Consider the following 27,502-nt stretch of genomic DNA (forward strand, 5'->3'; position numbering starts at 1 on the left):
GCTCGTATAATGGTTTAGCTATTAATGAAAATCCCGGAACAAACTTCCTAAAATACGAACAAAGTCCCACAAATGCTTGCATCTCTCTCACATTCTTCGGTTCAGGGTATGTTTTAATGGCCTCTACATGACTTTCGGAAGGCTCAATTCCATGCTTAGATACTTTGTAACCTAAGTATTCTATTTCCGCATATGCAAATTTGCATTTTTGCAATTTAAGTTTTAAACCGTGCCTGGCTAAACGCTCCAGAATTTTCCCTAAAATAACCATATGCTCATCTAACGTTTTCGAGGCTACCACTATATCATCCATATAAATAACTATTTCATTTCGTTCCAAAAAATCTCTAAAAATTCCTGCTATGAAACGCTGAAATATAGCAGGTCCATTTTTCAGTCCAAAAGGTAGCCTTGTGAACTCATATTGCCCATTCGGAACCACAAACGATGTGTATTTTATCGAATCTTCCTCTAACCTAACTTGGTAAAATCCGGATTTTAGATCCATGATCGTAAACCATGACTTTCCTTCCAAATGTTCCAGACAGTCTTCAATTAATGGAATTGGATAATTGTCTCTAACTATCATCTTATTTAATGACCTGTAATCAATGCACATTCTCATCTCACCACTTTTCTTCTTTGTCAATACTATTGGAGAAGCGTAAGGGGAGTTGCTATGCCGTATAATTCCTTTATCTAATAGATCTGCAATTATCTTATTCACTTCCTCCTTTTCTGCAAATGATAGTCTGCGTGGTGAACAGTATGACGTATTCCCAGAGTTTATTAATATCGAGGCCCTAAACTCTGATGGCTCTGGATCTGTACACATTTCTTTAAAATAGTTTTCATTAATTATACTACGTATTTGATCTCTATTCTGTAACCCCAATGTAGGGTTAATATCTATTTTATCATCATCGTTATCCATAACAGTATTGCAAACTGCCTGAAATGCCTCACACTTATTCTCCTTTATTTCCTTATTACCCTCCAAATAAGAATCACAAACCAATTCATTTTTAGTATTTATTTGTTTCTGCCTTGTATTTATTTCATTTTCAGATTCGGCACAAAGAAATAGGTTACAAAAAGTATCACCGGATTTATTAAAAAATTCATTGGGATCCGGATTCCCATCTCTGACACATAAAGAAACTTTAAATAAACTCAAAAAGTCCCTCCCTAACACAAGGTCACAGGGGGCACCATCAACTAAAATATTTATATTCATTTGTTTTAATTTTCCAAAAAGATCAATAAAAATTGGTATTCTACCACATATCAACAAGCTATTTCCGTCCAATCCCTTATATTCTGACTTATGCTTTTCTGCGAACTGCACACTCGGGCTCAACGATTGTATCACATTCTTTCCTATAAAGCTACAAGGGCTACCGGTGTCAAAAATACAAGAGGTAAACCGAAAATTAGACTCTGTATAAGGGCTACCTAAAACTACTCTTACCTTAACATTCCAATTCAATGATTGATTAGGGACGGCTCCAACAGCTTTGAGGGGGCACTGCGCTCTAAGATGATCCGCTTTTCCACACTTGAAGCATGTACCATGTTGTCTCTTTTCCTTTGTGCAACTTGTTGCGTAATGTCCGAAATCGGAACAGTTGTAGCAACGGACGGCTTGACGTGCTGGTCCAATTCTATCTCCTTTGGCCATCTGAACACTCTTGGCTTCTTCAATTATCTTCTCGTATTTTGGAATTCGATGCTTAAATTCAGCCACCGTAGATATGTTATAGAAGATTGACACGGCTGGACTCTTGTCACGTAACCCTTCAACAATATATTCAACCAGCTCATGTTCTTCTATTGGCGCGTCTTCACCAATCTGCTGCATTATTAAAACATATCTATGGAGGCTTTCTTCTCCTTTCTTCCAAAGTCGGCTCTCCAATCTTTTCAAAATTTCCTTTGCACCCACTGTTCTTTTAAATTCTTCACAAAGGTCGTGTTTGAAAGCCTCCCAACTTTGGGCTTCTGATGTTCGCATAAATAAATTTGCACTGCCCGCCATCATGCGACGAGCAAATAAAAATTTTTCTGCATCACTACAAGCAACGGCATTCGTTATTCTTTCAAATTCCTTTGTCCATTTCATGATACTATAATTGTCATCACCCGTAAACTTGGATAATGAATTCTCAATATCAGCAAAGCTAGCTGGGGATTTATATTTCGTCTCCGTTTGCCTTTCCAAATCGGCTATTTCCTTCTTCAGTTGTAGAATGCGCTTTCTTGCTTGTAATTGCTCTATTTCATCAACTTCTTTCTCCATAATCACTTTTCCATAATGCTTTATAACCTCACTTGATTTAGCTGTAGAAGTTTGGGTAAGATCCGCCATCTTGTCGGCTTGATGTGTAGCGTCAGTTGATTTTTCGTTAGACTCCGCCATGTTGCCGGCTTGATTTGTAGCGTCACTTGATTTTTCAGTGCAGTTTGAGGTAGACTCCGCCATGTTGCTAGCTTGATTTGTAGCGTCACTTGGTTTGTTAGCAGAGTTTGCAGAAGATTTTTCGCTTCCAGAAGCTTGCTGCGTCATGTTACTTGCTCCGACCACACTCATTAATAATCCTCTCAGTTGCGAAATTGTTGCGGTATCTGGAAAATCAATTTCCAACTCCTTGAGATTGGCAGCTAATTGCTCCCTTTCCATTTTATTGTCGTCTCAACTCTTTCTTTTCAGTTGTTATTTTCCACTTAGTTCTTTAGTTTTCTTAAGTTTATTTATCTTAAGTTCTTAAGTTTTTCACATTCAATGTTCTTAAGGTTTTTATTTGGTTATAATGCAAGACAATTTTCTTTTTATTTCTTAAGTTTTTTTCCGGTTGGCTTTTTTTTTTGCTTTCGTCCACACCTGACGATGTACGCTTTTCGATGTCACTCAACAGAATGACTTTTTATTTTCTCTTTTCATCTTTTCTCTACTCTAATTACAAATTCATCTTAAGAACTACTCGGTAGTTAATAATCATTGAAATGGTTATTTAAACAGTGATGCCAATCAACACAATTCTACTACAAGTTGAAATAGGAATCGTGAAAACAACCTTCTGCAAAAAAAAAAAAAATCAAATAGATCCGAGACGAGTCCTCAAAGTCCACTTCTCCCAAATTTTGTGTGGGAGGTACCCGAAGGACTGGACCGACTGGACTGGATGAAATAATACGATGTGCAAAGTTTGGACCAATCAGAAACTCCCTTTGAGAGTTATCTTCAGGATTTGGCATTGTAGATGGTGCCGTCAGGGTTTCTTGGAGTTTTTAGTAGTGTTGGGCAATCTCGTTCATTGAGCGGATCGATCTTTTTCATTCCGTTCACCAAAAAGATCCGGGTCGTTTACTTCGTTCGTTGGCTCTTTTTCGTTCAACAATACATTTGAATGTATTTTTTTCTTTTGAAGTCGTTCGTTCTCTGCTGCATATGACTCCGTCGTTCTTTTCACCGAATCGTTCTTTTGATAATGTTCGGTCACGAATGACACAACAGTTGTGTTACTTGCTTGTTTGTGTGCTAATGGGGGTGGTTTTGTTTCTGAACGTAGTGGTGGTGGTTTTGATATGAAAGAACCAGATGAACGAATGATGCAAAAGAATGATATGACCGAGATGTGCTACTGAATGAGATGAGTTACTGAGCGAGAGTAGCTCTCTGAATCATTGTTTGTTTTGTGTGGAAATTTGTGCTGCTTGCGCTAGCGCAGCGTTTGTTTAGAGTTTGACTGCAAAACCAATGCTGCTAATTTTGTAAGCAGCAATGACTCGTCCATCGGGCATCTAAATGAACGATATAAAAGAATGAGCTGGATACGGATCCGTTCGTTCTTTTCACGGAATCGTTCCTTTGAGCCGATTCGTTCATGAACGACGCAACTCTAGTTTTTAGGCCAGTATATCAGGAAGTATGGACTTGACCCCGAAAAAATTGTATCTTGGTAAAGGGGCCGCAAGGACAATCTGCTGAAAAAATTTCAAAACCATCCGAGAGAATCTCCTAAACTTCATTTATTTAGAATTTTGTGTGGTAGGTACACGAAGGAGTAGATTGATATGGTCCATATTCAAACCCGATCTATATCCGGAAGGAGTAATACGATTTGGAAAGTTTGCACCAAATCGATTGCGCCCTTCGGTAGTTATCGTTCACACCAATTTACAGAAAAATTTCGAACTTTTGTGGGGGAGGTACCCGAAGTAGTGGACCAATTTGGGTCAACTTCGAACTTAAACTAAGTTTGGGCAAGGTATTACGAAGTTCAAAATTTGGTTCGGTTGATCCGTTCGAGAGTTATCGTGCACACCAGCCAGACGATCGGACAGGGCTAATTCGACTCCAAATTGTCTGCAAGAACGTGTTACCAGAGCTATTGCATCGAATCCAGAGATGAACAAGAAGAGTACGCCCCTCTTATTTAAATTAGGATTCTGCATACAAATGCACTCTCCGTGTGCACCTATGATTTTATTCCGAACTTTCGAATTCGGGAGATTACCTTAAACAGAGAAGTCAGAAAGAAAAGCAGACGAAGATGGCTACTTTTATCAAGTATCGGAGTAATCGGATCCCTCTGTTCGAAATAGGTTAATTGATTAAAACACAAATTTAAATGAGCTCTAATAAACCAAAAACAATTGTCAGTTTAGGGAGAGATATTCGAGGAAAATAGAAACACTTTGCATCTTTCTTCGACAAACTGACATCGAAAGTACAATTGTCTAATGTGCAACTGCGTTAAAGGTCGTCCTAAATCTTTGATGTCAACGCCTGCACGTTGTCGTAACAACAGAGAATAACGAATTCAAATGAGAGCGTGTCAGCCGTTGTTTAACAAAGGGACATTACTCTCCCATCAATTCTCTCTCATTTATTTTGGACATCAATGTTCTAAATAGTTCAAAACAAAGAAACATTTGCAATTGAACTCGACAACGAGATAGCAATAATAGTATGATTTGAACCAAAACCATCGACTTCAGTATCTAACAAACTGCGAGACGAAGTTCGCCGGGCCCCCTAGTATATAATATTTATGTTAAAATATTCTGTAAAAACAAGCTTGAAATATGTTTTACGACACCAAAAATTAATAAAAACGGTACAAAATTACTATTTTTATGTTAAACTAGCTGAACCCGGTGTACTTCGCTACCCCGAATAAGGTAAAATATATTTTGATACATTTATTTGTAGACCAATTTTATTCACACATTTCAACTTTCATTAAAAGACAAACGTGTTGTCACGGCGTGCTAGCGTTCAGAGCCAAACTCTTTACTTTCAAAGGCAGCGCTAAGCGTTTGTCATGAAAGCACAACTAAATGGGAAAATCCCCATTGTTGGTAAAAAAAACAAAACAAAATGCATTTGAAAGAAGAAAACTTCGAGGACAGCGAAGCCGCTCCACATCCGATATGTCTCTGAAGAGCCTTTACCTAAGGCAAAACATGCATGTCACATAGTGGTGGGTGTGTGGGTACGAATCGTCGGCTTTCCTTTTTCACTTGCATTATTGATCATTAAGCTCGATTCCAACGAGAAATTAATTAACAATTATTTTTTATTTGTTTTCATTGTTCAATCATAACACCGAAAAAATCAGAACGACAAAACTAAATACGCGACAAGTTGTAATGCGGCCGTATGTACTGTTGTTGTTGTAAAATAAAAGATGAAATTTTTGGACTTTTGATATTTTTTGTTTATATTTTTCTATTTTTTCCACAACGCGAGCTCACAATAATAAAACACTGCACTCACCTGTTGTTTGTTTATATTTTGATAAGTTGTAATGATGTTAATAAAGATGTGTGGATGATTATGATGTTGATGATGGTGTTTTTTTTGTTGACGATAAGACGAAAAGCGAGCATTTCCCAACAATGCAAATTTAAATTGAACATTAATTTTTACATAAACATAAGCATAAATAAAAGGGATCGCTTACTACTTAAAAATACATTAATATAATATATATATAATATAATCGTTACACAAACATCCCATAAGGGACAAGGGAGACTTCTCTCATATCAATGAGTGCACCCCGATCCATATTAGCTCAATGATATGGGACCTACAGTTTATCGCCGAGTCCGAACGGCGTGTCTAAGACACCACTTTTGTAGAGAAGTTTTACATGGCTGAAATACTCAGGAAATGTCGCCAACATTACTGAGGGGTATTTTGCCACCGTTGAAAAGTATTTTGGCCGGGGAATCGAACCCACGACCTTATGTGTGCAAGGCGGGTGTGCATACCATTGCACCACGGTGGCACCCATTAATATAATAATATTATTGTAAAAAAATTACAATAATATTAATATAATAATATTATTGTAAAAAAGTCTTTCTTGAGAACTGTACAAAATGTATTTAAAGAATCGGAAGTACTCACAAATTGTTACAAATTATTTAATACCTCGTGGATTTTAAAGTTTAGTTTTTATTGTTTGGTTGCTTGTTAAAGCGTTGAGAATATTGTTGCATAGCTGGTTCAAACAAATTGTTAATTAAAATAAAATATTGACTTTCTTACATTTACATAGTTTATTTTATTAGTATTAAGTTTTCGAAGTACTAACTTTATTGTTGTATTTGGTACCTTTTTCGCTCTGTGGACTTGGTATTGTTTTTTTTGATAAAATAAATTAAATTAAAATAAACATCGCATTAACGAACGAAATTAAAAATGTTTTATTAGTAAAGCTGAATCCAGGGTTTCTGCATGAAGCCTAATTTACACAGTAAAAATCCCATTTATATAGTGGAAATTAATAATTATTATTTTCTTAGAGTGAAATATTATTTTTATTTTGCTTTACGTTTTACCTCTCTTATTTTGTATAGCACTTATTTTGTATATCACTATATCTACTTTAACCCACTTAGCGCCGAGATTTTTTTTTGCGAGAAAACTTAAAATTTTGTATGAAAATTATATTATTGAGACTTTTTAAGCACTTATTTTGTATATCACTATATCTACTTTAACCCACTTAGCGCCGAGATTTTTTTGCGAGAAAACTTAAAATTTTGTATGAAAATTATATTATTGAGACTATTTAAGCATATTTTAATAATAACTTTTTTCTCTAAAACGTATAGTTTTCCTGCAATCGGGTCTTCTTTTTAAAGTCCCGAAAACTTTGAAGGGTAATATAATTGTATTCTTTCATGTCAATCCCTTGGTTTTTAATTGAGAAAATACTGTTACAATACTGCTAACAAATTCCTGACATTATATGAATGTAATATTTATGATTAAATTTTTATCGCATATTTAAATTTTCATCAAAAGTCGAAAATTACAAAAAAAAAAACATTTTTTGTGAATTTCTTGGGTTTTAGGCCAATTGCGTGGAGATGCATAGGCCAAATAAAACTTTATGAGCATGGCATGACAGATAACAGACAATATTATAAGAAAATGCAAAAAAAAAAAAACACAAAATTGTGCGAAAATATCCAAGTTTTACGTCAATTTTGGTGGCGTTTAAACGACCAGTGGCTTTAAGTGGGTTAAACAATGGAATGAATTGTTTTAGATTTTTTTATTACTAGTTTTTATTAAAAATCTTGTTTGCTTACAAGCATTTTATCAATTAAAAAATGGAAAAATGTGCTATACATAAATAAATCCCTTTATTTGACAATAAAACGCCACTTGTCTTATTTACGCGTTGGCAACACTAATCACAAAAACATCCCGCGGTTATCTTTTTGCTGGGACGAATTGGCAGTGAGTGCTAAATATGTAGCGGGGTTGTCGATTGATTATGGCCAACGAAAAGAAGCTTATGCATACGAAGTATTCAAAGATGCATAAAAATAAATATGCGTTCGTTTGCTTATTTAGCCGTGTGTGTCAATGTTGTGCAGCAGTTGAATGCTGGCTTTTACAGCCTGTTCATGTATGTCGCACGAAAACCCGTACGAAAGGAAAACACTTCCGTCTAAAAAAAACGTTCATGTATTTCGAGAACTATCGTGCGACTGCCGTTACGTATCCTATGCGAAATACTCCTTATTTGAATGTTCATTTGTACAACTATGTTCCATAAATGAGAGCCAAATGAGAAATAAAAACAAAATCCATATTATACATATTTTGAATTATTTTATTTAATTGATTTCTTCAAAATAATGAATGAAACTGCCATTAAAACGTGTCTATAAAATTTTTATTCTGTTTCAAGAATGTGTTGCATAAATTTGATTTAAGTTAGCGCGAGTTTACGTTCTACTCGACAGCTACAAAGGAAGTGAATGATTCTGACATTCTCTTTTCGAAATACATAAACCAAATTTTCATGGAAAAGTGTACGGTCGCACAGATTTTCGTTTTGAGGATGTTTACATGAACAGAAAATATTTTTTTTCCACTTCGGAAGCGCAAGACATACATAAACTGGCAGTTAAACCCTGGTAGAAACACATTGTGACACAAATTTATTTAGGATATTATAAAATGTATCTATTGCAAATTCGAGATCGTTTTCGAAAGCTAAGCTCTCTTATTTCTTCAGTAAATTGAACTTCAGTATGCCTATGTAAGAGTCATAATAGGCATACTGAAGTTCAATTTACTGAAGAAATAAGAGAGCTTAGCTTTCGAAAATTTGCATATTTTAAATGACGTACTGTTTCAAATAAATTAGGCCGATTTTCCGCAATGTAATTGTTATAAACTTCCAGCAAAATGTTCGATGACAAAGCATGAGTTGAATCATGGCTGCAAGTGACTTATCATAGGTAAAAATTTAGTAGAATCACCGATGACTTTTACAAGCCAGTGACACACGCTTTCCCCAATTCATTGTCATGGCATCTTGCACCAGTTCATTGTAATGGCATTTTGCACCAGTTCATTGCCATGGCATTTTGTACCAGTTCATCGTCATGGCATCTCGCACCAGTTCATTGTGATAGTATTTAGTACCAGTCCATTGTTATGGCATCTTGCACCAGTTCTTTGTCATGACATTTTGCCCCAATGCTTTGGGTCCGGATTTTCACCAATCTGAAATAAAATTTGTAGTTTTTATTTTTACGTAATTTTTAATGTAATAATCTATTTGGATTTTAAACAGAACGTATTGTAGCATAAGCCGAAATAGATATGAGGGAAAGTCAAAATAATTTAACATTGCTGAAAGTTTGCACTATTATAATACGCGCAATATTCAAGCGTATCACGAAATATGACCATAGTTGGACCAAATTAAGTGTTTTTGACCGAAGCTCAAAAATTTATCTAAAAAAGTTAATTTGTGCGGAACCTATGACCGCGTAAATGAATAAAAATAGGTAAAAACGCGTTGAAGCAAAAGAGTTTTTTTACGTTGTTGTTCGATTGCTTGTCAAACCGTTTAAAGTACGGATATCTGCCCAAAGTAAATGTAGAAGAATACAAAATGAAGATTACATTTCTTATGTATCACTTTCCAAAATTTCCACTACATCCACCATTTATGGATGCTGACATTTTGAAGCCAGATTTTAGGTGTTTTTGTATTTTTTATTTAACAAAGACGCGCATGCGGCTTTTTCTAAGAACCATTAATAGGATTAAAGTACTCGCGATTACGCATAATTTGATATGTATATTGACTATGTAGCCCACACAGCATCACAGTAATCCACCGCCAAAGGCCAAAATTTAGTGCGATATTTTTTCGAAAAACCCTATTTTTTGGGTACAGTATTTTCAATATCCTTTTGATTGTGGTCCCAAGACATTTTAGTTTTCTGACGGTCCAGATCATATAAATAATAGATCGTGAAAATTCATCCACTAGCAATTTAGTGGCATGGGAGCAGTATCCGATTTATCCCAAAAATAGTGTGTGATGCTACATCCACGGTTCTTGATGGATTTTATCGAAATAGGTTGAGATCGATGTATTTTTTAATGGATGATAGTGAAATCGGATGCGCATAAAAATTGTACGCACTTTGTGCAAATTATACCGTTTTTTGCACACTACGCTGCAGGCGATGCTACATCTTAACCGCCAAAATAAATCCTGGCAAATGTGTACAAATTAAAAAGAAGAATTCGCAGTATTGATAAACCGCATGCGCATCAAGTGATTTTGAGGATTTCGCGATTTACACGCATTTCAAAATGAACATTACCCGATACAGTTTTATTTGAAGTAACCCAAAATTTATTTGAACGTTGCCCATATCTTCCGCTAGACGTTAGCGTATACTCGAGAAGTGATTCGAATAAAAAAGGTGATTTTTTTGCGTGAAATTTAACTGAAATAGGAGAATAACTCCGACCTAATTTTACTACATTTTCTTCAAATAACTCACAAAATAAATTTGAAAAAATATTTTCTCTTACAAACATTTTATAAATTCCCTCAATATATTTTTTGTTTTTGCTATAATACGCAAACCGCCATACAGATTTGTATATTTTTGGTTTCATTTGAATCTTCGCGACGACGAGTTTAGATACATATTTTTAAAGTATTTTGCCGATGCATAAACTGCATAAAGTTTATTAAAACAAATTGCAAGCCAGCAAATTTTTTATACCCTATACCACAATGTGGAAAAGGGTATTATAAGTTTGTTTTGGTAAAAATTCATGTAACACCGCGAAATATTCGTCGCAGACCCCCAATGTGGTATACCATTCTTCATATCTCGACGAGATAAAGCGATTTTGAGATGTGTGTCCGTCCGTCAGTCCGTCCGTCCGTCCGTCTGTCCATTATAAATTGTAAACACGCTCCAGGCCGCAATTGTGGACCGATCGTCACGAAATTTTGTATGGAGGTCGGGTTCAGATCAGAATAGATCCCTATTCTTATTGGTGATGATCGTGAAATATTTAGCGGGTGAAATGGACCAAAAACATAATATTTATCCAATTTTCTAGCGGCTCTGTAGGTCTCAATAATAGTCCGATCAACGCGTAATTTTAAATAAGGTAAGAGTATATCACAAAGTAGAAGCTTGCAATTTGAGATGGCGATCGGATAATATTTAGAGGGTTAAATGGACCAAAACTTTTGTGTGAAAATTGTGAAAATTTTTAATATACAGCTTATATCTTAATGTCTGGAAGTGACATTCCGGACAAGTGAGATATACTTGAAAGTGGAACGCTTGACCTTTCAATTGATGCCAATTATGTTGGTGTGCATGATCAGATAACTGAGTTACAGCCTAATATATTCCGTTATTTGTTTGTAGTGTAATAACAAACTCGCTAGAAGTCGCAATTATACATCAATGGTCACGAAATTTTGCACCGGGTAAGAGTATAGGTCGAAAAAGATACCTACAATTTTGAATGATGATCTGATATTCTTTAGCGGGTGAAATGGACAATTACTTTTGTATGAAAAATATAAAAATTTTATTTTTGGTCGATATTTTAATTCCTTGCGGACATATATATTTCGCAAAGTAGCCTACATATGGGAAAAAACTACTGACCTTTCCTCTGATGTAAATTGCAATAAAGTGTTTGCTAGATAACGGGCCTACTGCCTAATATATAATGGGTTCTGTGTAGAGAACCACATTTTTATCCCATGCTACATATTGTCTCTCCAAAAGTTTATGTAACACCACGAAATACTCGCCCTTGACCCCTTATTTGGCATGCCAAAATTCATATCTCGACGAGATAAAGCGATTTAGCGTCCATTAATAATTGCAAACAGGCTTAAGGCCGCAATTATGGACCGATTGTAACGAATTTTTTAAGTAGGTTGGGTTCGGGCCAGAATAGAAATGATTAGTTTTTGCTGATAATCGTGAAATGTTAAGGGAATGAAATGGACCAAAAACAAAGTTTTAACCAATTTTGTAGCGGCTCTGTAGGTCAAAATAATAACCCGCAACATTTTAAACAAAGTTTGAGTTTATGATGAAGAAGAAGCGTACAAACCATCGTGAAGATCAGATAATACTTCGGGTTAAATGGACTGAAACTTTTGTGTGAAATTGGTAAAAATTTCAATAACGTAGCGGTTAAACAACGAAAGTAGTAGTACTACATAAGTGGGTTTCATTACATTTTAGTTTGTGTGAACTAAATTTTCCTTTCCTGCTACAAAAATGTCTTTGTCATGCTAGATAACTTTTTGGTTTTGGTCATAAGTATTATACATTACATCTCTGATATTTGATAATTAAATTTTCACAATCATTGAAAAGAAGTTCCGTGGAGAGCGATTGTCCAGGGATAGTGGTATAGGATATCCCATGGTCGGCTCTGTCCGACTATAGACTTTTCTTACTTGTTTAATTCTTTCTTAATTTCCGCGAAAATGTACAACTTTTTCACTAAAGTTATGAAAATCCAAGTACATAGTTCTATCTCATATCCCTAATAAACAATATTACATACAACAAAAATATATTCGATAATGCGAATAACGATAAATTCTATAAAAATTAAAAAAATAATAATAGGTAAAAGTGTACATACATCCAATGAAATGTTAAGATTACCGTAAAATTTGTGGAATAAGCAATACAAATTTTACATTTTATTGCTTTATCGAATGTCTCTGATTGTCTATGATATATTTTAGACAAAATGGATTAATTGCCGTTATTTAATGTCAGACTTCGCGTATAGCTCGTTAAGGCGGACCCGTGCAGATTTCTTTGAGTTTTTCAGTCTTGTAGTTTATGAAACCCCAGAAAATACAATGGGACTAATAATTTTGGGATCCAAGAGCGCTATTAAGTTTTTCTTGTGGATAATATATGCTCCTGAGCTTCGCTAAATATACGAATTCTTGAGTTTTCTCATAAATGTTATAGTTTTCACAACATTCCAAGGGGCAAATTACATGCAGAAACCTTCGAATTACCTTGTAATAAGGTCTGGTACAATCCTCGAGCATCCATTGAATCAGCAATGAAAAAGTATCCGACATTTATAGCGCTTCAAGTGACCCTAACGATCATAATATGAGAGCATACTAGTTAACAGTGTAAATTTCATACAAATTTCATGCATTCCTTGGTGGTGCTTTTATTTTGATGCTTTGGAAACCTTAGGAGCGGGTTTGTATAATAATGTTGTACATTTCTGATTGAGTTAAGGTCCAAAAATTTATTACAAGGTAATTCCAAGGTTCTTGTTTGTAATTTGACCCTTGGAATGCTGTGAAAACTATAAAATTTATGAAAAACTCAGGAATTCGCATATTTAGCGAAGCTGAGGGGCATATATTATCCATAAGAACAATTTCAAAGCGCTCTAGGATCTCAAAATAATTAGCCGCACTGTATTTCCTGGGGTTTCATAAACTACCCGACAGAAAAACTCAAAGAAATCTACAAGGGTCCGCCTTAACGAGCTATACGCGAAGTCTGACCTTAAATAACGTCAATTAAAGCACAAATATTTTCATATTTTGTCTAAAATATGTCGTAGACAACCAGAGACATTCGATAAAATTTGTATTGCTTTTTCCATAAATTTTACGGTATTCTTATAATTCCATTGGGTGTACATATGTACACTTTTTCCATATTAACTTTTTAATTTTTATAGAATTTACCGTTATTCGTATTATGGAATATATTTTTGTTGTATGATCACGTTCGGAAGGGGCCCTAGGTTGGAATATCCTGGAGGCGACGACTTGAATGGCAACCCCTGTTTGGGGATCAGAATATATGGCTACACCATTCCAAATGAGGGATATTTTTGATTTGCCGCCTATGTAAACAAACACTCGCTAGAATAAAAGTTAAGTTTTTAGTTAGTTCGTTGAAATCTAGTTGATCAAGTTGTAAAATCGTTGTATAATAAGCAAGTCATTTTTCTAGAAGCAATAAATTGAATTGTAATTGTTTCGAGTTGAAATTTTATAAATTGTTTCAATTTATCCAATATACAGTCAAAAGAACTGAGTTTTTTGTTCATTGCTCGAATTGTTTTATATAAAAACAAAAGTTGTTGTTCTCCCTTTTTACGTCTCTTTGACTGCCTTTACTTTGGTTGGTGCCAGATTTTGTTCCACCGGTCAATATTATTGTTGTTGTTACCAGGCAGTTTAATACAGCCAAGAACATTGTATGTAATATTGTTTATTAGGGATATGAAATAGAACTGTGTACTTGGATTTTCATAAAAATGCTTCCTTACCCTTTATACCCTTTATTTATAGGGTGTATGTAGACTTTTTTGGTTGACTGTATGATATGTAGGAAGCCATAAATTAACACTTGCTCTGTTCCAGAACCAGCAAGAAGCTACTATTTTTTACTACGATAACATTTTTTCCTTTATGTTATCGGAAAAAATAATAAAAAATAGTAGATTCTTGCAGTACTGGAACAGACCAACTGTTTCTCAATATAATGAATAGGGTTTTTATAAAATTTTTTCTTATAATCAGAATTGAAACCGCCATAGCTTTTTGCTGACTTCATAAATGCAGTGTGATGCGTCATATGACATCTAGCGACTTCATAAATGCAGCATGTCGTTTTATTGACAAGTCTGAACTGATTTCAATAAAATTCGGTAAATTTATTTCGGCCGATTTCACATATTTGCTTCACCAAACACGCTATATATATATCTGATTTCGATGAATTTGGAGTGTGTGACTGAATTGGGTCTAGAAATAAATGTGTCAAAATTTATCGAAATCGGTTCAGATTTGGAAATAGCTCCCATATATATTTTCGGCCGATTTCACGTATTTGCTGCACCAAACACACTATATATTCCCGAGTTCAATGAAATTTGTGCCAAATTATATTGAAATCAGTTCAGATTTGGATATAGCTCCCATATATGTTTTCGGCCGATTTCACGTATTTGCTGCACCAAACACGCTATATATATCTGATTTCGATGAATTTGGAGTGTGTGACTGAATTTAGTCTAGTAATAAGTTTACCATATTATATCGAAATCTGTTCGGATTTAGATATAGCTCCCATATACAGTGAGCGTCAAAACAAAGTTTACACCTCTCAATATTTTGTTGGTTGCATTATTACGCGTACATAGAGATATTATATGTATAAATGTAACTTTTTTTAAGTATTTAGTGGTGAATTAAAATCCAGAAGTATTAGGCCCTTGAAGATTACCAAAATAACCCACAATTTTAAGCGTCAAAATAAAGTTTACACTTTTGCCAAACGTAAATTTTTTTATTTCTTCTTCTTTCACAAAATGAACGGATATTTAGGCTTTTGAACTTCCTTTTTTTAATACGAGCCTCCAAACAAAAAATCAACTAGTGTTTTGGTGTAATCCGGTGATATTTCCCCCATTGGACCCGTGGTACCGCTTTCGTATAAATGTGGCGTAAAATAACGCTTTATTTAACTTTCTGTAGAATTTTTTCGGTATAGAGGTTCGAACTATAGAGCACTACTTCGATGTGTCAAAAATTAGTTTTGCTCCAGGAAAATTTATTATTAAATTTATACATTTCCCTGGAGGAAAATTTATAAAAAGCAGTCTAAACAGCCATATTTTGTATTATTTATTATTTTCTTTGCTCTGAGCAAATATTGTTGGAGGAGTATTATTTTGTTGTCTTTTGTTGTTGATTTTGCATTTAATGTTGCTGTTTGTGAAGTAGGAAGAAGAATTCTCAATTGAATTGCCGCGCCTTGTGCTGTTTATGTAGAACCTGTTTCTATACTGATTTATGTTTGCTGACTGAGAATACCAACTGGTGGTGTTGGTGAGATTTGGTTACAAATCATCTGGAGTTGATTGCGAGAAACTTTTCATCTACTTTGCGCTGCCTGCTCGTATTAAGTCAATTTTACATATGCACATTAAATGATTTCGTTTTACGAAATCCTAGAAACAAATGAAGTGTATTTACATCTGTTTTTTTGCATCATTTGCTTGCGCACACAAAAAAAAAACATATTTTTTGCAAGTTTTTAACCATTTATTTTCACTTTTGTCATCGTTTGAGTATTTTTGTTTTTCTACAAGACACACAAACAAACAAAAACATCATAAGACTGTTGCAGTTTTTGGCAGTTTATGACATTAAACACGGCAGCTTATAATAGTATTGTGTTTTCATGCGTTGTTTAGATTAAATGACGCAGCTATCGTCATTTATATTTGTATGATAAATAACGCAAAATGTTGCCTGTTTTAGCAAATATGTAAATGACGAAACAGCCCTAAAACCTGTTTTTCGTGCTAATGTAAAAAGCACATTACATTAGTTGTTGATGCTTTGCAGTAACTGATCATCTGTTATTAGGTCTGTACGATAACTTCGCAAGTGAAAAGTACTTGCAAGTACTCAGCAAGTTCTCAGTAACGTCTCTCCACCAATTTTACTCTCTCGAAGCTAAAAATTTGCAGATTGTTATCGAACAGCAATTTGCAAAAACTTGCAAGAAGTCAGGTGAATTGAAGAAGAAGATCTTGGCGGAAAAGATTAAATAAATAAATAAATAATAAAATAAAAAAGTAGTCACCACAAACTACAAAATAAGTTATTTTATTTACATTATCGTTTTCCATAATTTATTTAATAATTTTTCCATTTTTTATTTCTATTTATTTTAATAACCAAACGTTTGTTTTTGTTTTTGCCAAGAAGTCCGCCACAAAACATTCGAATTTAAATCAGATGATCAAACTTGCAAGTTCTTATAAGAAAAATTTTCCTTGCAAAAACTTGTAAACAAAACTCTCCAAAGCTCTCCAAAATTCTCTCACTATTGTCTCCAAATTCGCTCTCTTTTACTTTACAAGTTTGTTATCGAACATCATTTTGTAAAAGTTTGTGCAAATTTGTACAAACTTTTGGGTTATCGTACAGACCTATTATCATCACAATATCTGAGGTTTTCATCTCAAAAGTATCTGTATCTGGAGCACAGTATATCTCAAACAAAAGCATATAACTGCCCTATATGTAACTGTCCTGTTAAGAACAATCAGAATAGTGTGGGTTATTGTATTTGTGGTCTATATTCGCATATAAATTGTGTTAAGGTGAAAAGGAACAACACAAATGTTTGTACAAAAACAGGAAAAATAAGATGTTTTTGTTTAAATGCCCATCATGTATCGACAGGTGTTTAGTAATGATATAAAAAGGCGGATGTACACAACACTTGAATTGTGTAAACCTAGATAGCTTTACAATTTCTTGTAAACTACCTAGAATCTTTACTTTTGCTTGCTATTTATACAATTTTGATGAACTTAATTGCTAAGGTAAAAATGTTAACTGAGCAATAATTAGTAACAAATAAACTTACTTCAGCCAATAACCCATTCAATGTGAAACTATCGAGTTGCTTCTTTATTTAGGTTATTGGCCTGCATAACATAAACTTTTGAAAATGTACTAGGTCGGTTTTTCGCAGACACTAACGAGACTACATTAAATTATGAAAGAAAAGTAAACTAATTAAGCTTAAATAAAAGTAGATAAGTATGTATGTGTGTATAAATATGTTCTCTTTGAACATTCTCCCCCCTGTTGAACGGGAACGTTCAAGAAACGTGACGTATATGATTACTCCAATTCCAATGCAAAGCGCCAGTAGCTGATAGTGGGATGGTGAATGGAAGTCGATTTCATTAATTGGACATCAATAGCTTCAGCTGTTGGTGTAATGTGATGAGTTCAGCAGTATGCGTTTCATAGGTGTCATTCAACGTTCTCTTAACAAGATCACAAGATAAAAATCCTACTGGTCGAGATTATTGTGGTCAGTGTTTTGATTGTCTTATTTTCGTAATCGTTTTGACTTTGGTTCTTCATCACTCTCGTTCTCTGTCGGTGATAGATATTTTTTTCAGCTTCCATTTAAGGAGCTGACCTGTTTATAGCATGATTGATTTCGCTGTTCTGTGTTTTTACATCACGGACGGCTCCATCGTTGCCTTTGTATGCTCGGGTTATTCTACCTAGTGACCACTGCATTACCGGCATGTTATCTTCCTTCATGATAACCAATTGACAGGGCTCCTTTTTTTCTTTCTTGCAGAGTACTAAGATATTCTGTAGACCAGCGTCTCCAGAACTCATGCTTAATCTGGGAGACTATTTTCCATCTTGTAGACAATGATGTTGACAACTGGTTGGCTGATGGATCGACCTGTGCCGTTAAAGTTCCTTCAACAAGAAAATGACCGGGTGTTAATTCTGTTAGATCATTCGGGTCGTTAGAGATAGGAGTCAATGGTCTGGAATTCAGTATTGCCTCTTTTTGATCACGACGGTCTCCAACTCTTCGTGAGTTAATGATGCGCTATTTCTGGTACGTAGTAAGAGTTGCTTTGCTGACTTGCAGGCCTGACTCTGTTAGTTGGGAGATTCCCCATGATTTGACTGTATATCTTCGGTTTCGCTCGGGTGCACCTCACACAATTTTGTACAATGTTGCGTGACATAGCCTTTCCTTTGATAATCCAAAATTTCTGCCTTGATGTGGCAAGTAATAATTGGGAGCCACAGTGGTCATTCTCCTTATGAATCATGTCAAGGATGAGCTTTACAATCGGATCGTTGTATGGTAACAACATTGGGTGTTTTGTGTCGTATGCTATGGTTGCCTCTTCCAACCTGCCACCGACTCTTAGTATTCCTCTGTCATCTAGAAACGGAGTTAAACTGCTTATTGAACTTGCTCCATGTTTCCTCAACTGCTGGATTTCTTTCGCGAAATCTGGCACTTGGATCGTCTTGACTATTAGATGCGTGGATTGATTCAATTCCCTGGGGGTCAACACTTTAGTCGAGTCTCCACGCTTGTGTCCTTTCACCCTTTCACGAAACCGCAAGACATAACCGACAATTCGCTGTAATCGGCTAAATGAATTCCTGTGATTTATTCCATAAAAGATATCCTGCAACCCGCTCTGTGAGGCTACTACTGACACTGTAGACTTTACCTTGAACTCAAAATCGGTCTGATTTTGTCCATTCTTCGAAAAGGGTTCCGGCCAGAGAGATTCGTTTCCGTGAAGAAATGTGGGTCCATAAAACCACATCATACATCCCGACATACGATCTGGTTTCATCCCTCTGGATATAAAATCCGCAGGATTATCTTTTGTACTCACATGTCGCCATTGAGTGCTAAGCGACCTATCTTGGATTAGCTTCACCTTGTTGGCAACGAACGTCTTCAGCGTTGATGGCTCCGATTTGATCCAGTACAATTTGATCTCTGAATCTGACCAAAAAATTTTCTTTAGATCTTCGTACCCCAATTCAGACTTGACCTTTGAGGTAAGTTTTGCTCCCAACTCAGCTTCACAAAGCTCCAACCGCGGCAAAGTCATCTCGTTTATCGGTGCTATTTTTGATTTTGAACAAAGAAGCCTAACTATATGCCTCCCGTCTGCCAGCTTAGTCCGCAGATACATCACTGCTCCATATGCCTTTTCTGAAGCATCCACAAACGTATGGATCTCAACCTTCGTTGGTTGCTCTCCATCAAACATGTGTCTGGGTAACTTGAAATCATTTAACATCTTCAGACTCTCTCGGAACGACAACCAATATGCTGCCATTTCCGCTAGCAGTTCCTCATCCCAGCCAATATTATTCTTAAATAGCTGCTGAATAAATATCTTTGCCGCTGACACAATAGGACTTGCAATTCCTAATGGGTCGAACAATCTTGCAAAATTGGATGTGACTTTCCGCTTAGTAACGGCGGTACATTCATTCACACCAGTCGCCATTGATATATTTTCCAAAACCACTAGCGGGGTTGCTTGCTGGATTTATGCTTTTAAAACTTGCTGAAACCACTTGCCAGGTGAAAAACTGCCTTTTTTAATGCAATGATGCGTGTTGTAGCACGGAGGTTGTGTATTGGATCAGGAATGATGCTAGGATGTGTACTGTAGCACGACGAATGTGTGTTGTATTACGTCTTCTTGGAATGGTTAACTGATGGGTACTTTGTGTTTCCGATTAATCGGCTACCTTTGGTTAAATTATCCCGTTTGTTCGAATTCCAGACGACTCTGGTTACTTGAATTCCGGTTGTTAGATTTCCAGATGTTTCTGTCTGTCCAACTTTCAAATCACGTCCTTCTTGAGTAAGGAACGCAATTTCTTGGAAAAAGAGTATTTGTTGGAGGGCTTATTTTGGATGGATGCGACCTTCTGATATAAGGTTGGTATAATGCTTCTGGTTGCTGTAAGGACTATGTTCCTTATTCTCACAAATAAGTGTTTCAACCTCCTTACCACTGGTGGGGGAAGTAAGAAATTTATAAGTGAGATCACGTCGGGGTCACCAAAATGTTTAGTAATGATAGGTCAGTTTTTTGCTGACACTAACGAGACTACATTAAATTATGAAAGAACAGTAAAGTAAACTAATTAAGCTTAAATAAAAGTAGATATGTATGTGTGTATAAATATGTTCTCTTTGAACAACAGGCGTTCGGATACCGTAACTACTGATTATGCGGCCTCTGTGGCGAGTCAGGGGGATACTGCTGATACAAATAGTGAATTGGTTGGCGATCAGATGCTTGAGTGGATCCAGAAGGAGTTTGAGACTTATAAGCGGTACCTGCAGAAGCAGTTGGAGAATTACATGATCAAGATAAAGGAGTAGCATTCAAATGATGGAGACTTTTGTTCGCGATTGTCATGCTACTGTAAAGAAGGTAGAGATGCAAGAAGCTGATGAAAATGACATCCTAAGAAGTCGCCTAAATAGGACAAACATAATAATCAGCGGGTTGTCTGATGGTATAAAGGACTTGAGGGGCCCATTTTAGTCAATAACATCATTGTGTGGCATTTAGCTGCATCCTTTGGACATTAATCACTGCTGTTATGTTTCTAAGGGCAATTCTGTCCTTGTGAAATCTAATTCGGTGCATATAAGAGATTGCATTATGGCCGGATATCAGAGACGTCGTAAACCTTTGCATCTTGGTGATGTTACGGATGTTACGTTTGGAGTAGAATCTATTTAAATGACCATCACAACCGTGCGGCTTCAAAGTTGATGTATATTTCTCGCAGGCTATGGAGATCCCAAAAAATACAAAACTTTAAATTGAGAAGCGAGGATAATCCTTAGGTGCTAGTAGTGCTCCCAGACGGAACAGAGGATGAATGTGATATCAATCGGTGTATGAGTATGTTGCGTGATGATGTGAATCCAGTGCCGACTTCACAACAGAACCGAGTCGTTGAGGGTGGTCAACCGTAAGCTGAGTTTTATGGTAGTAGTATGTTATTTATTTTATTTTAAATTTCCTGGTATTTATTTCCATTTTATTTTTTTATGTCTTCTTCCACTCCATTAGGGGAAATATTTAGTGATAATTCTTTTCTGTGATCCCAGTTATCTTGTTTAAGAAATAATTTTAATATTGGCCATATTAATGCCACAAGTTTTAAGTTGCATAGCAACACATTCAAAATACATGAAATTACAAGCATTATTGAAGGGAATTATTTGGATGTTTTTGGTGTCACTGAAACCTGGTTGAAACCTTCTGTGAACACGAATGCAGTTCAAATGACTGGTTATGTGTGGCCGGCCAACTGTAAGAGCTGGTGGTGTTGCGCTATATGTTTCACAATCTATCAAGCATAAAGTTTCGATTAGGGTAGTTCGTTTGGAGTTGCAGAATATCTTTTTTGTGAGTTGTATGTTAATGAAACTTGTTTTTTTTTTTTTTTTGTAGGTGTTGTATATCTTCCTCATGGTGATATATGTGTTTTGGAGGAAGAAATTGGTGACGTTGTTGTGCGATATGTTAATATTGTTATTATCAATGAACGGAAACAAACAAAACGATTCCCGTACCAATCACACAAAGCCACAAACTTTTCAGCTTCTCTGAATCGTTTCATTCTCACAACCAAAACAAAACCACAAACTTTTCAATGTAAAAAGTTGAAAACTGTACGATTGCTGAAATGTACTTCGGCTATGCTTTGCTGAGTTTTTTCATTCACCACCCAAACAAAAAGAATGTTTGGCAAACGTTTGCTGTGTGTTATGGTCAATTACACACTCAGGCATACACATGTGATTGCTTAACAACCCTATAAGTTAGCACCAGCATACCACAGTGAATTTTATCAACCACCAAACGTTTTTTATTTATTCACATGTGTTTAGTACTATTCCGTTTTCCATCTGCTCTTGTGGAGTTGAGTACTTTTCGTTTTGTTCGCACTCACGAATGTAAACAAAACCAAACTAAACAGCGAGCTCGGCCAACGTGGGGTATGTTTCGTTTTGTTTTGTTCCTATGGAAAATACGAAACGAAACGATTGGAAATGTTATTTAAAGTATTTTTACGTACGCTGGTTATTATGGGATATTACAATAATAACATGTTTGATATGTCCAAAAGTTTGATGGTTAGGAATGTTTGTAGTAGATTGAATTTGATTATTGTCCACACTATGATGTAGCTCATACTTCAACTTCGTTGTTGGATTATTTCTTGTTGCCGTCTCCGAATTTTTTGAAACACAGTAGCCAATTTGCTTGTCCAGGAGTTTCTGATCACGCGTTTATTTTCATGTCTCTCGCGATACGCAGTTGTACTGAAAAAGTTTTTTATGAGTATGTGGATTATTATGGCTTGGATTCTGGTACTTTACTTGAAACAATTAGTGTTCGCTATTTTAATGATATATTTTATACCCCTGACGTTGACGATCAAATTAACATTCTGAATAGCAATCGTCGATTCATACAGTCGGCATTTCCTGTTAAGAAGAAAGCAGTTAGAATAAATAACGATTGGTATAAGTCACGGGAAATATGCTATAGTTTGTCCCTAAGAGATCTGGGATAAAAAACCTTTTTAAGTGACAGAAGTGACGCTAATTGGAGGATGTTTTGCAAACATCACCAGACCAAACTTTTGAAAATTCATGTTAGCGAAAATGTGTTATTTAGCAAAGATGTAAACCTTATTTTAGACCTATTATACTGATGAAATAATTTTCATTACTATTTTGTAATTCAAATGGCGTAAGACTTCTTAGCCAATTTTATCTTGTTTTTATAACTTTTTTGACAATATGTCACAGTTAATACATTGTCAAAACAATGAATATATTAATAATCCCATATATTTTTGGGCGTATCATTTATCAAATAATTCACAACTACAGTGAATGTTATGAAATTCAGTGATATCACTTCGGTAAGACCAAAGAAAGCGAATACAACGGAAAACCTTAGAAATATCATAACATTTAATTTTCAAATATCTTAACATTGTAATTTTCAAAAATATGCAAAAATCCGATGCCTTCTTATCACAAAGAATTTCTGAAGGCCGAGAACTAATGCTGAGCAGTAGTTAGTCTATCCATCAAGAAATTCTAGCACCTAATCGCGGTTATGTAAATGACAAATTCTGTCGCCAAATCGTGCATCTGTTAACCCAGATATGCCCAACGTCCTATATATAGGACACACAAAATTCTTGCTAATTTGATATGTTATGTTTATCAAAGTACCGTTTATTTTGGTGATATACTCAGTACACATCTGTAGCTCTTGGGATATTATGTGATTCCATTATTTTGAGCTACTATTTTTGAGTTTTGAGGTCTAGTTCATCGATGTTGCCACCTATCGCTTAGTTTTTACAATGATTTGCGTTATGACCGATTAATTATTGGGTAGTTTTATAACGAAAACATACACGATGTGGAGCCTACTACGAAAAAACGTTATCTAGATGCCGAAAAGGTGTCTTTGGACTATATGTCAAATGTTTTGTGTCCCATAACTCCCAGTTATATGATAAAACCCTGTGTCCAAAAGTGGCCTCAAAAACCACTTTTTTCAAAATTTTTTTAAAAAACATATAAACATACTGTTATTATTTCACATTTGCTTCTAAAATAATATAAAAATACTTTTAAAATGATCACGATCAAGCAATGGGCATATCTGGGTTAATAGACTAATTTTGGCGTACAATCGTCGGACTTCACTTATAGGAATTCTGGATCTTCTCATAAATTTATCAGGAACAAAGGAAACTCTGGAATCCAGTCTTAACTTCTTTTAAAATGAAATTATGTCGCCCAATCCAAGGTCTATACATGTATACATTCTTTTAGCAAAAATCCATAAACACAATTTTTGCCAATCTAAATTTTTTTATACTCTCAGCCTTTAGCCAGAATGTGCCTCATCGAAATAATGACTTTAGGGCGAAAGCATGTTTGGAAGAAATCTGTTTCAGAAAACTTGGAATCGACCTATCTATGTCCGTTTGTCCGTGTAGATGCCTGTAGAGCACGATAATTCTCAAACAGATCAACCGATTCGGTCCAAAATTTAGCCTTCGCGATATTTTGATTAACTTCGAAGATGGGCCATATCGATCTACTCATTCGACAAACTTCCGCAGAGTATTTCAAAAATTTTAAGCGAAGTGCAGTTTAAGACCTCTCTGGATAAGCTGTGTAAGCTTAAGACCTCAATGGTCATGGCTTCACTTCCTTTTTGCTAATAATTTAGTTATAAGTAAAAAAATATGAAATAAATAAAAAAACTCTCTGGAAACGCTTTGCTTTTTTGCAACAAGTGTTCCCGGGGCTCCTATTACTACCGTACAAGTTTTTCAGAGGCAAGTCTATACTTCCAGAGAAAATGGCCCGAAAGCTGTAAAGAACACCTAAGACAATCGTGTGTAGTTGCGCACGACAACTTTCGAACCGGATACTGCGTTGGTCCAAACCTTGTTTATCGCAATATTTCAGAGAGCCTTATACATACAAAATTCGAAGATGGTGCTTTTCTTCTTCTGTCTTCTTCTTCTGGTATTTTCCCCCCAAATTTCAAGAAATTTAGCTAAAGTGGTATGCGCGAGTTTTCTTGAACGGAGCAACAGATTTGGTCCAAACTTTGGATTTAGTAATATTTTTTTCCAAACTTAGTTTTTCTCGAAAATGGGCCATACTGGGGTACCTCCCTCACAAACCTTTAAAATAGTTGTTTAAGTGTAGTTTGATGTATATTTGAGGATCTTTAGAAATTTTTACTGAAGGTATTCCTTGTGTTTCGTGGGCAAGTACATATTTCCTGACATTAGAGTCAAAAGGTGAAAATTATACTGTGGCGAACTGAAATGACTGGTGAGCGCTATATATTTTAAAAGGAATGACTCCCAAAATAAGATCTACTCCCAAAATTAACTATGTGGGTCCGGTCCATTTCTCTATACCTCCTCCGCAACACAATGATACAAATCCATATTTTGTTTGCAAGTTCATACGTCCGAAAATGGCTAAACATTTCTGAAAATCTCCTAATGCATAGTTTTTGGGTTTAAGGATTTTGGCTGTGTAGCAGCTATTCGATCTGTCTATAGATGAAAGTTTCAGTTCGCACAGGCTAGGGTATATTCCTGTCCGCAAAGTCATGTGGTACTTGTTGAGATTTCTACGAAGAAGAAACTGTTTCCGATTGGAAATAATATGTAATACTGTGGTGGCCAATACATTTGCAACAAAATTGCACGTTTTAGGAAATTTTATTTAAAATATTTTTTTTGAAATTAAAATTAAGTATTTATTTGCAATTATTTATAGTTCATCCATTACGTTTTTCTGGAAGTGTCTATATACTCAATTTTGGTGTTTAGTTATCATTTGATGAGCTTTCTAAAACATTTTAAGTTTATAGAATCCAAAATTTCCAATGATACCGCCCGTTGTAAGTTCAATACATCAGTATCCATCATTCTGATATGGACCAAATCCCTACGATCATATGTTTTTCAAGGCCCAGACTTCTGGCTTTTGCAAATAAATGATGCAACTGGACTCTAAACTTTGAATTTGATTAAATTGACAACTGAAATGTGAAGACATTTCCATTAGTTTTGAAAATGTTGCCCTTGGACCCATCCATATCCATGCTTCTCCCGTACGACCCGCCACTCCCTCGAAGAAGTACGTATGAATGATATCAGTTTCAAAATTTTATTCACTTTTAATCTTCCCAAAACAAATACAAATTACTTGAATCAAACAAAAAAATATATTTTACAAAATATTGAAGATTTTTGCATCGGATTTGGTTCAGTTGCATATGTTTTGACCATTAAATTTTTAGGCATGTTATGTATTTCCATATTTTTCAAATTTTTTGTTGTATAACGTGTCAAAACTTTTTATATTCTTATATTTGAGACAATGAAATATAAATAATTGCAAAAAAATTTACTTTCAAAAAAATATTTAAAATTAAATTTCTTAAAAGGTGCAATTTTGTTGCAAATGTAATGGCCACCACTGTAAATCATCAATATATATGAAGTAGAAAAATGTTTGTACGTTTGTTTGTTTGAAGTTTATGGAATCAAAAACCGCTGAACTGATCTTCCTGAAATTTTCAGAGTATATCACTACATGGCCTGAAGGTAACCTAGGCTATATATTATAAAAACCTGTTAGAGAAAATATACAAACACTTAAAACCACAAAGATTAAGCAACGGTTTTACATTTTATTGTTGAATTGCTCTTATAGAAAATTTCAAAAACAAAATATCGCAAAAATGTTTTTTCTGGATGTTGTTTATAAGCCAAAGTATTGGACATAGTATCGACGCCTCCAAACAATAGTATGCTAAGTCGACTTAGCATGTTTTCAAGTTCTTTACATTTTTATATTTAACGTCCTTTAACTTAAATTCTGTCAAATTTTGGTAATAATCGGACAATCCGAACAGAAATATTTACTTAGCAAATATTTACTTAGCATAGTACTGAAGGTCAAAAAAATTTCCACACTTTGAGAGCTTCTCCTGCAAAACTCACTTTTTAGATTTAGCATACTATTATTTGGAGGTGTCGATATGTTACAAACGTTCAATAGATACAAATAAAATTATTGTTCTGACCTAAGTAACACTTACCCCCTGTTTTTGTAAAAAAATTATTCTTCTCACACGAATTGTCAAATTTTGTAGATGTAAAAAAATTATTCTTCTCACACGAATTGTCAAATTTTGTAGATGGATTTACTCGCCTTAGCGCAAACGTCGAGCGCTGATTTTTAAATGGGGAATTCTTTACTAAATATGGAACGCGTCTACGAAAAAATAGTTCCGTATGTCATCTGGGGGCAGAGATATGGATGCCTAAATTATTACGAATATAGACGAACGAACAAAAAATAGTTACAAAAACTGGGGGTTACAGTCTGCCTATAATTCCGATTAAACGCTTAAACAACACCTTAAAACTTAACAAGATCTATGCATAAAATTGCTCATAAAGCCTAACTTGTTCATTATTTTTATATTTTCAAATATGTTGGACAATAAGTATACCAATGTTGTTAAATAATTCTCTGTAATGCTTCCAATTACTTTACATATTTCTTTAACAATTTAAAACATTTTAAAATTTTACTCAAAAATTAAAAAATGTGTAACAAAAGCTAATATCCTATGGGGCCCCCCCCCCCTGGCTACGTCGGTGGTGTTTTGTGTTCCTGA

General features: G+C 35.0%; 2 protein-coding genes across 3 annotated transcripts in view; one reads left to right on the forward strand and one right to left on the reverse strand.

The window, feature by feature from the left end:
* Dok (docking protein homolog) overlaps window positions 1–27,502 on the forward strand; it is a 161,187-nt gene that overhangs the window by 86,926 nt on the left and 46,759 nt on the right. The window lies entirely within an intron of this gene.
* LOC141399823 (uncharacterized) lies at window positions 993–2,961 on the reverse strand. Its single transcript, XM_073979151.1, has 2 exons — window positions 1,472–2,961; window positions 993–1,397 (listed from the first exon to the last, which is right to left on the reverse strand). Exons 1-2 carry the CDS (start codon window positions 2,678–2,680, stop codon window positions 1,389–1,391), a joined length of 1,218 nt encoding a protein of 405 aa, XP_073835252.1. The 5' UTR covers window positions 2,681–2,961; the 3' UTR covers window positions 993–1,388.

Source organism: Musca autumnalis, unplaced genomic scaffold (assembly GCF_047663935.1).
Source record: "Musca autumnalis isolate F117 unplaced genomic scaffold, ASM4766393v1 scaffold_3, whole genome shotgun sequence".
Lineage (NCBI taxonomy): Eukaryota > Metazoa > Arthropoda > Insecta > Diptera > Muscidae > Musca > Musca autumnalis.

Coding starts and splice junctions, on each gene's coding strand:
- LOC141399823 (XM_073979151.1), bottom strand. CDS start 2,680: ATGGAAAGGGAGCAATTAGCTGCCAATCTCAAGGAGTTGGAAATTGAT.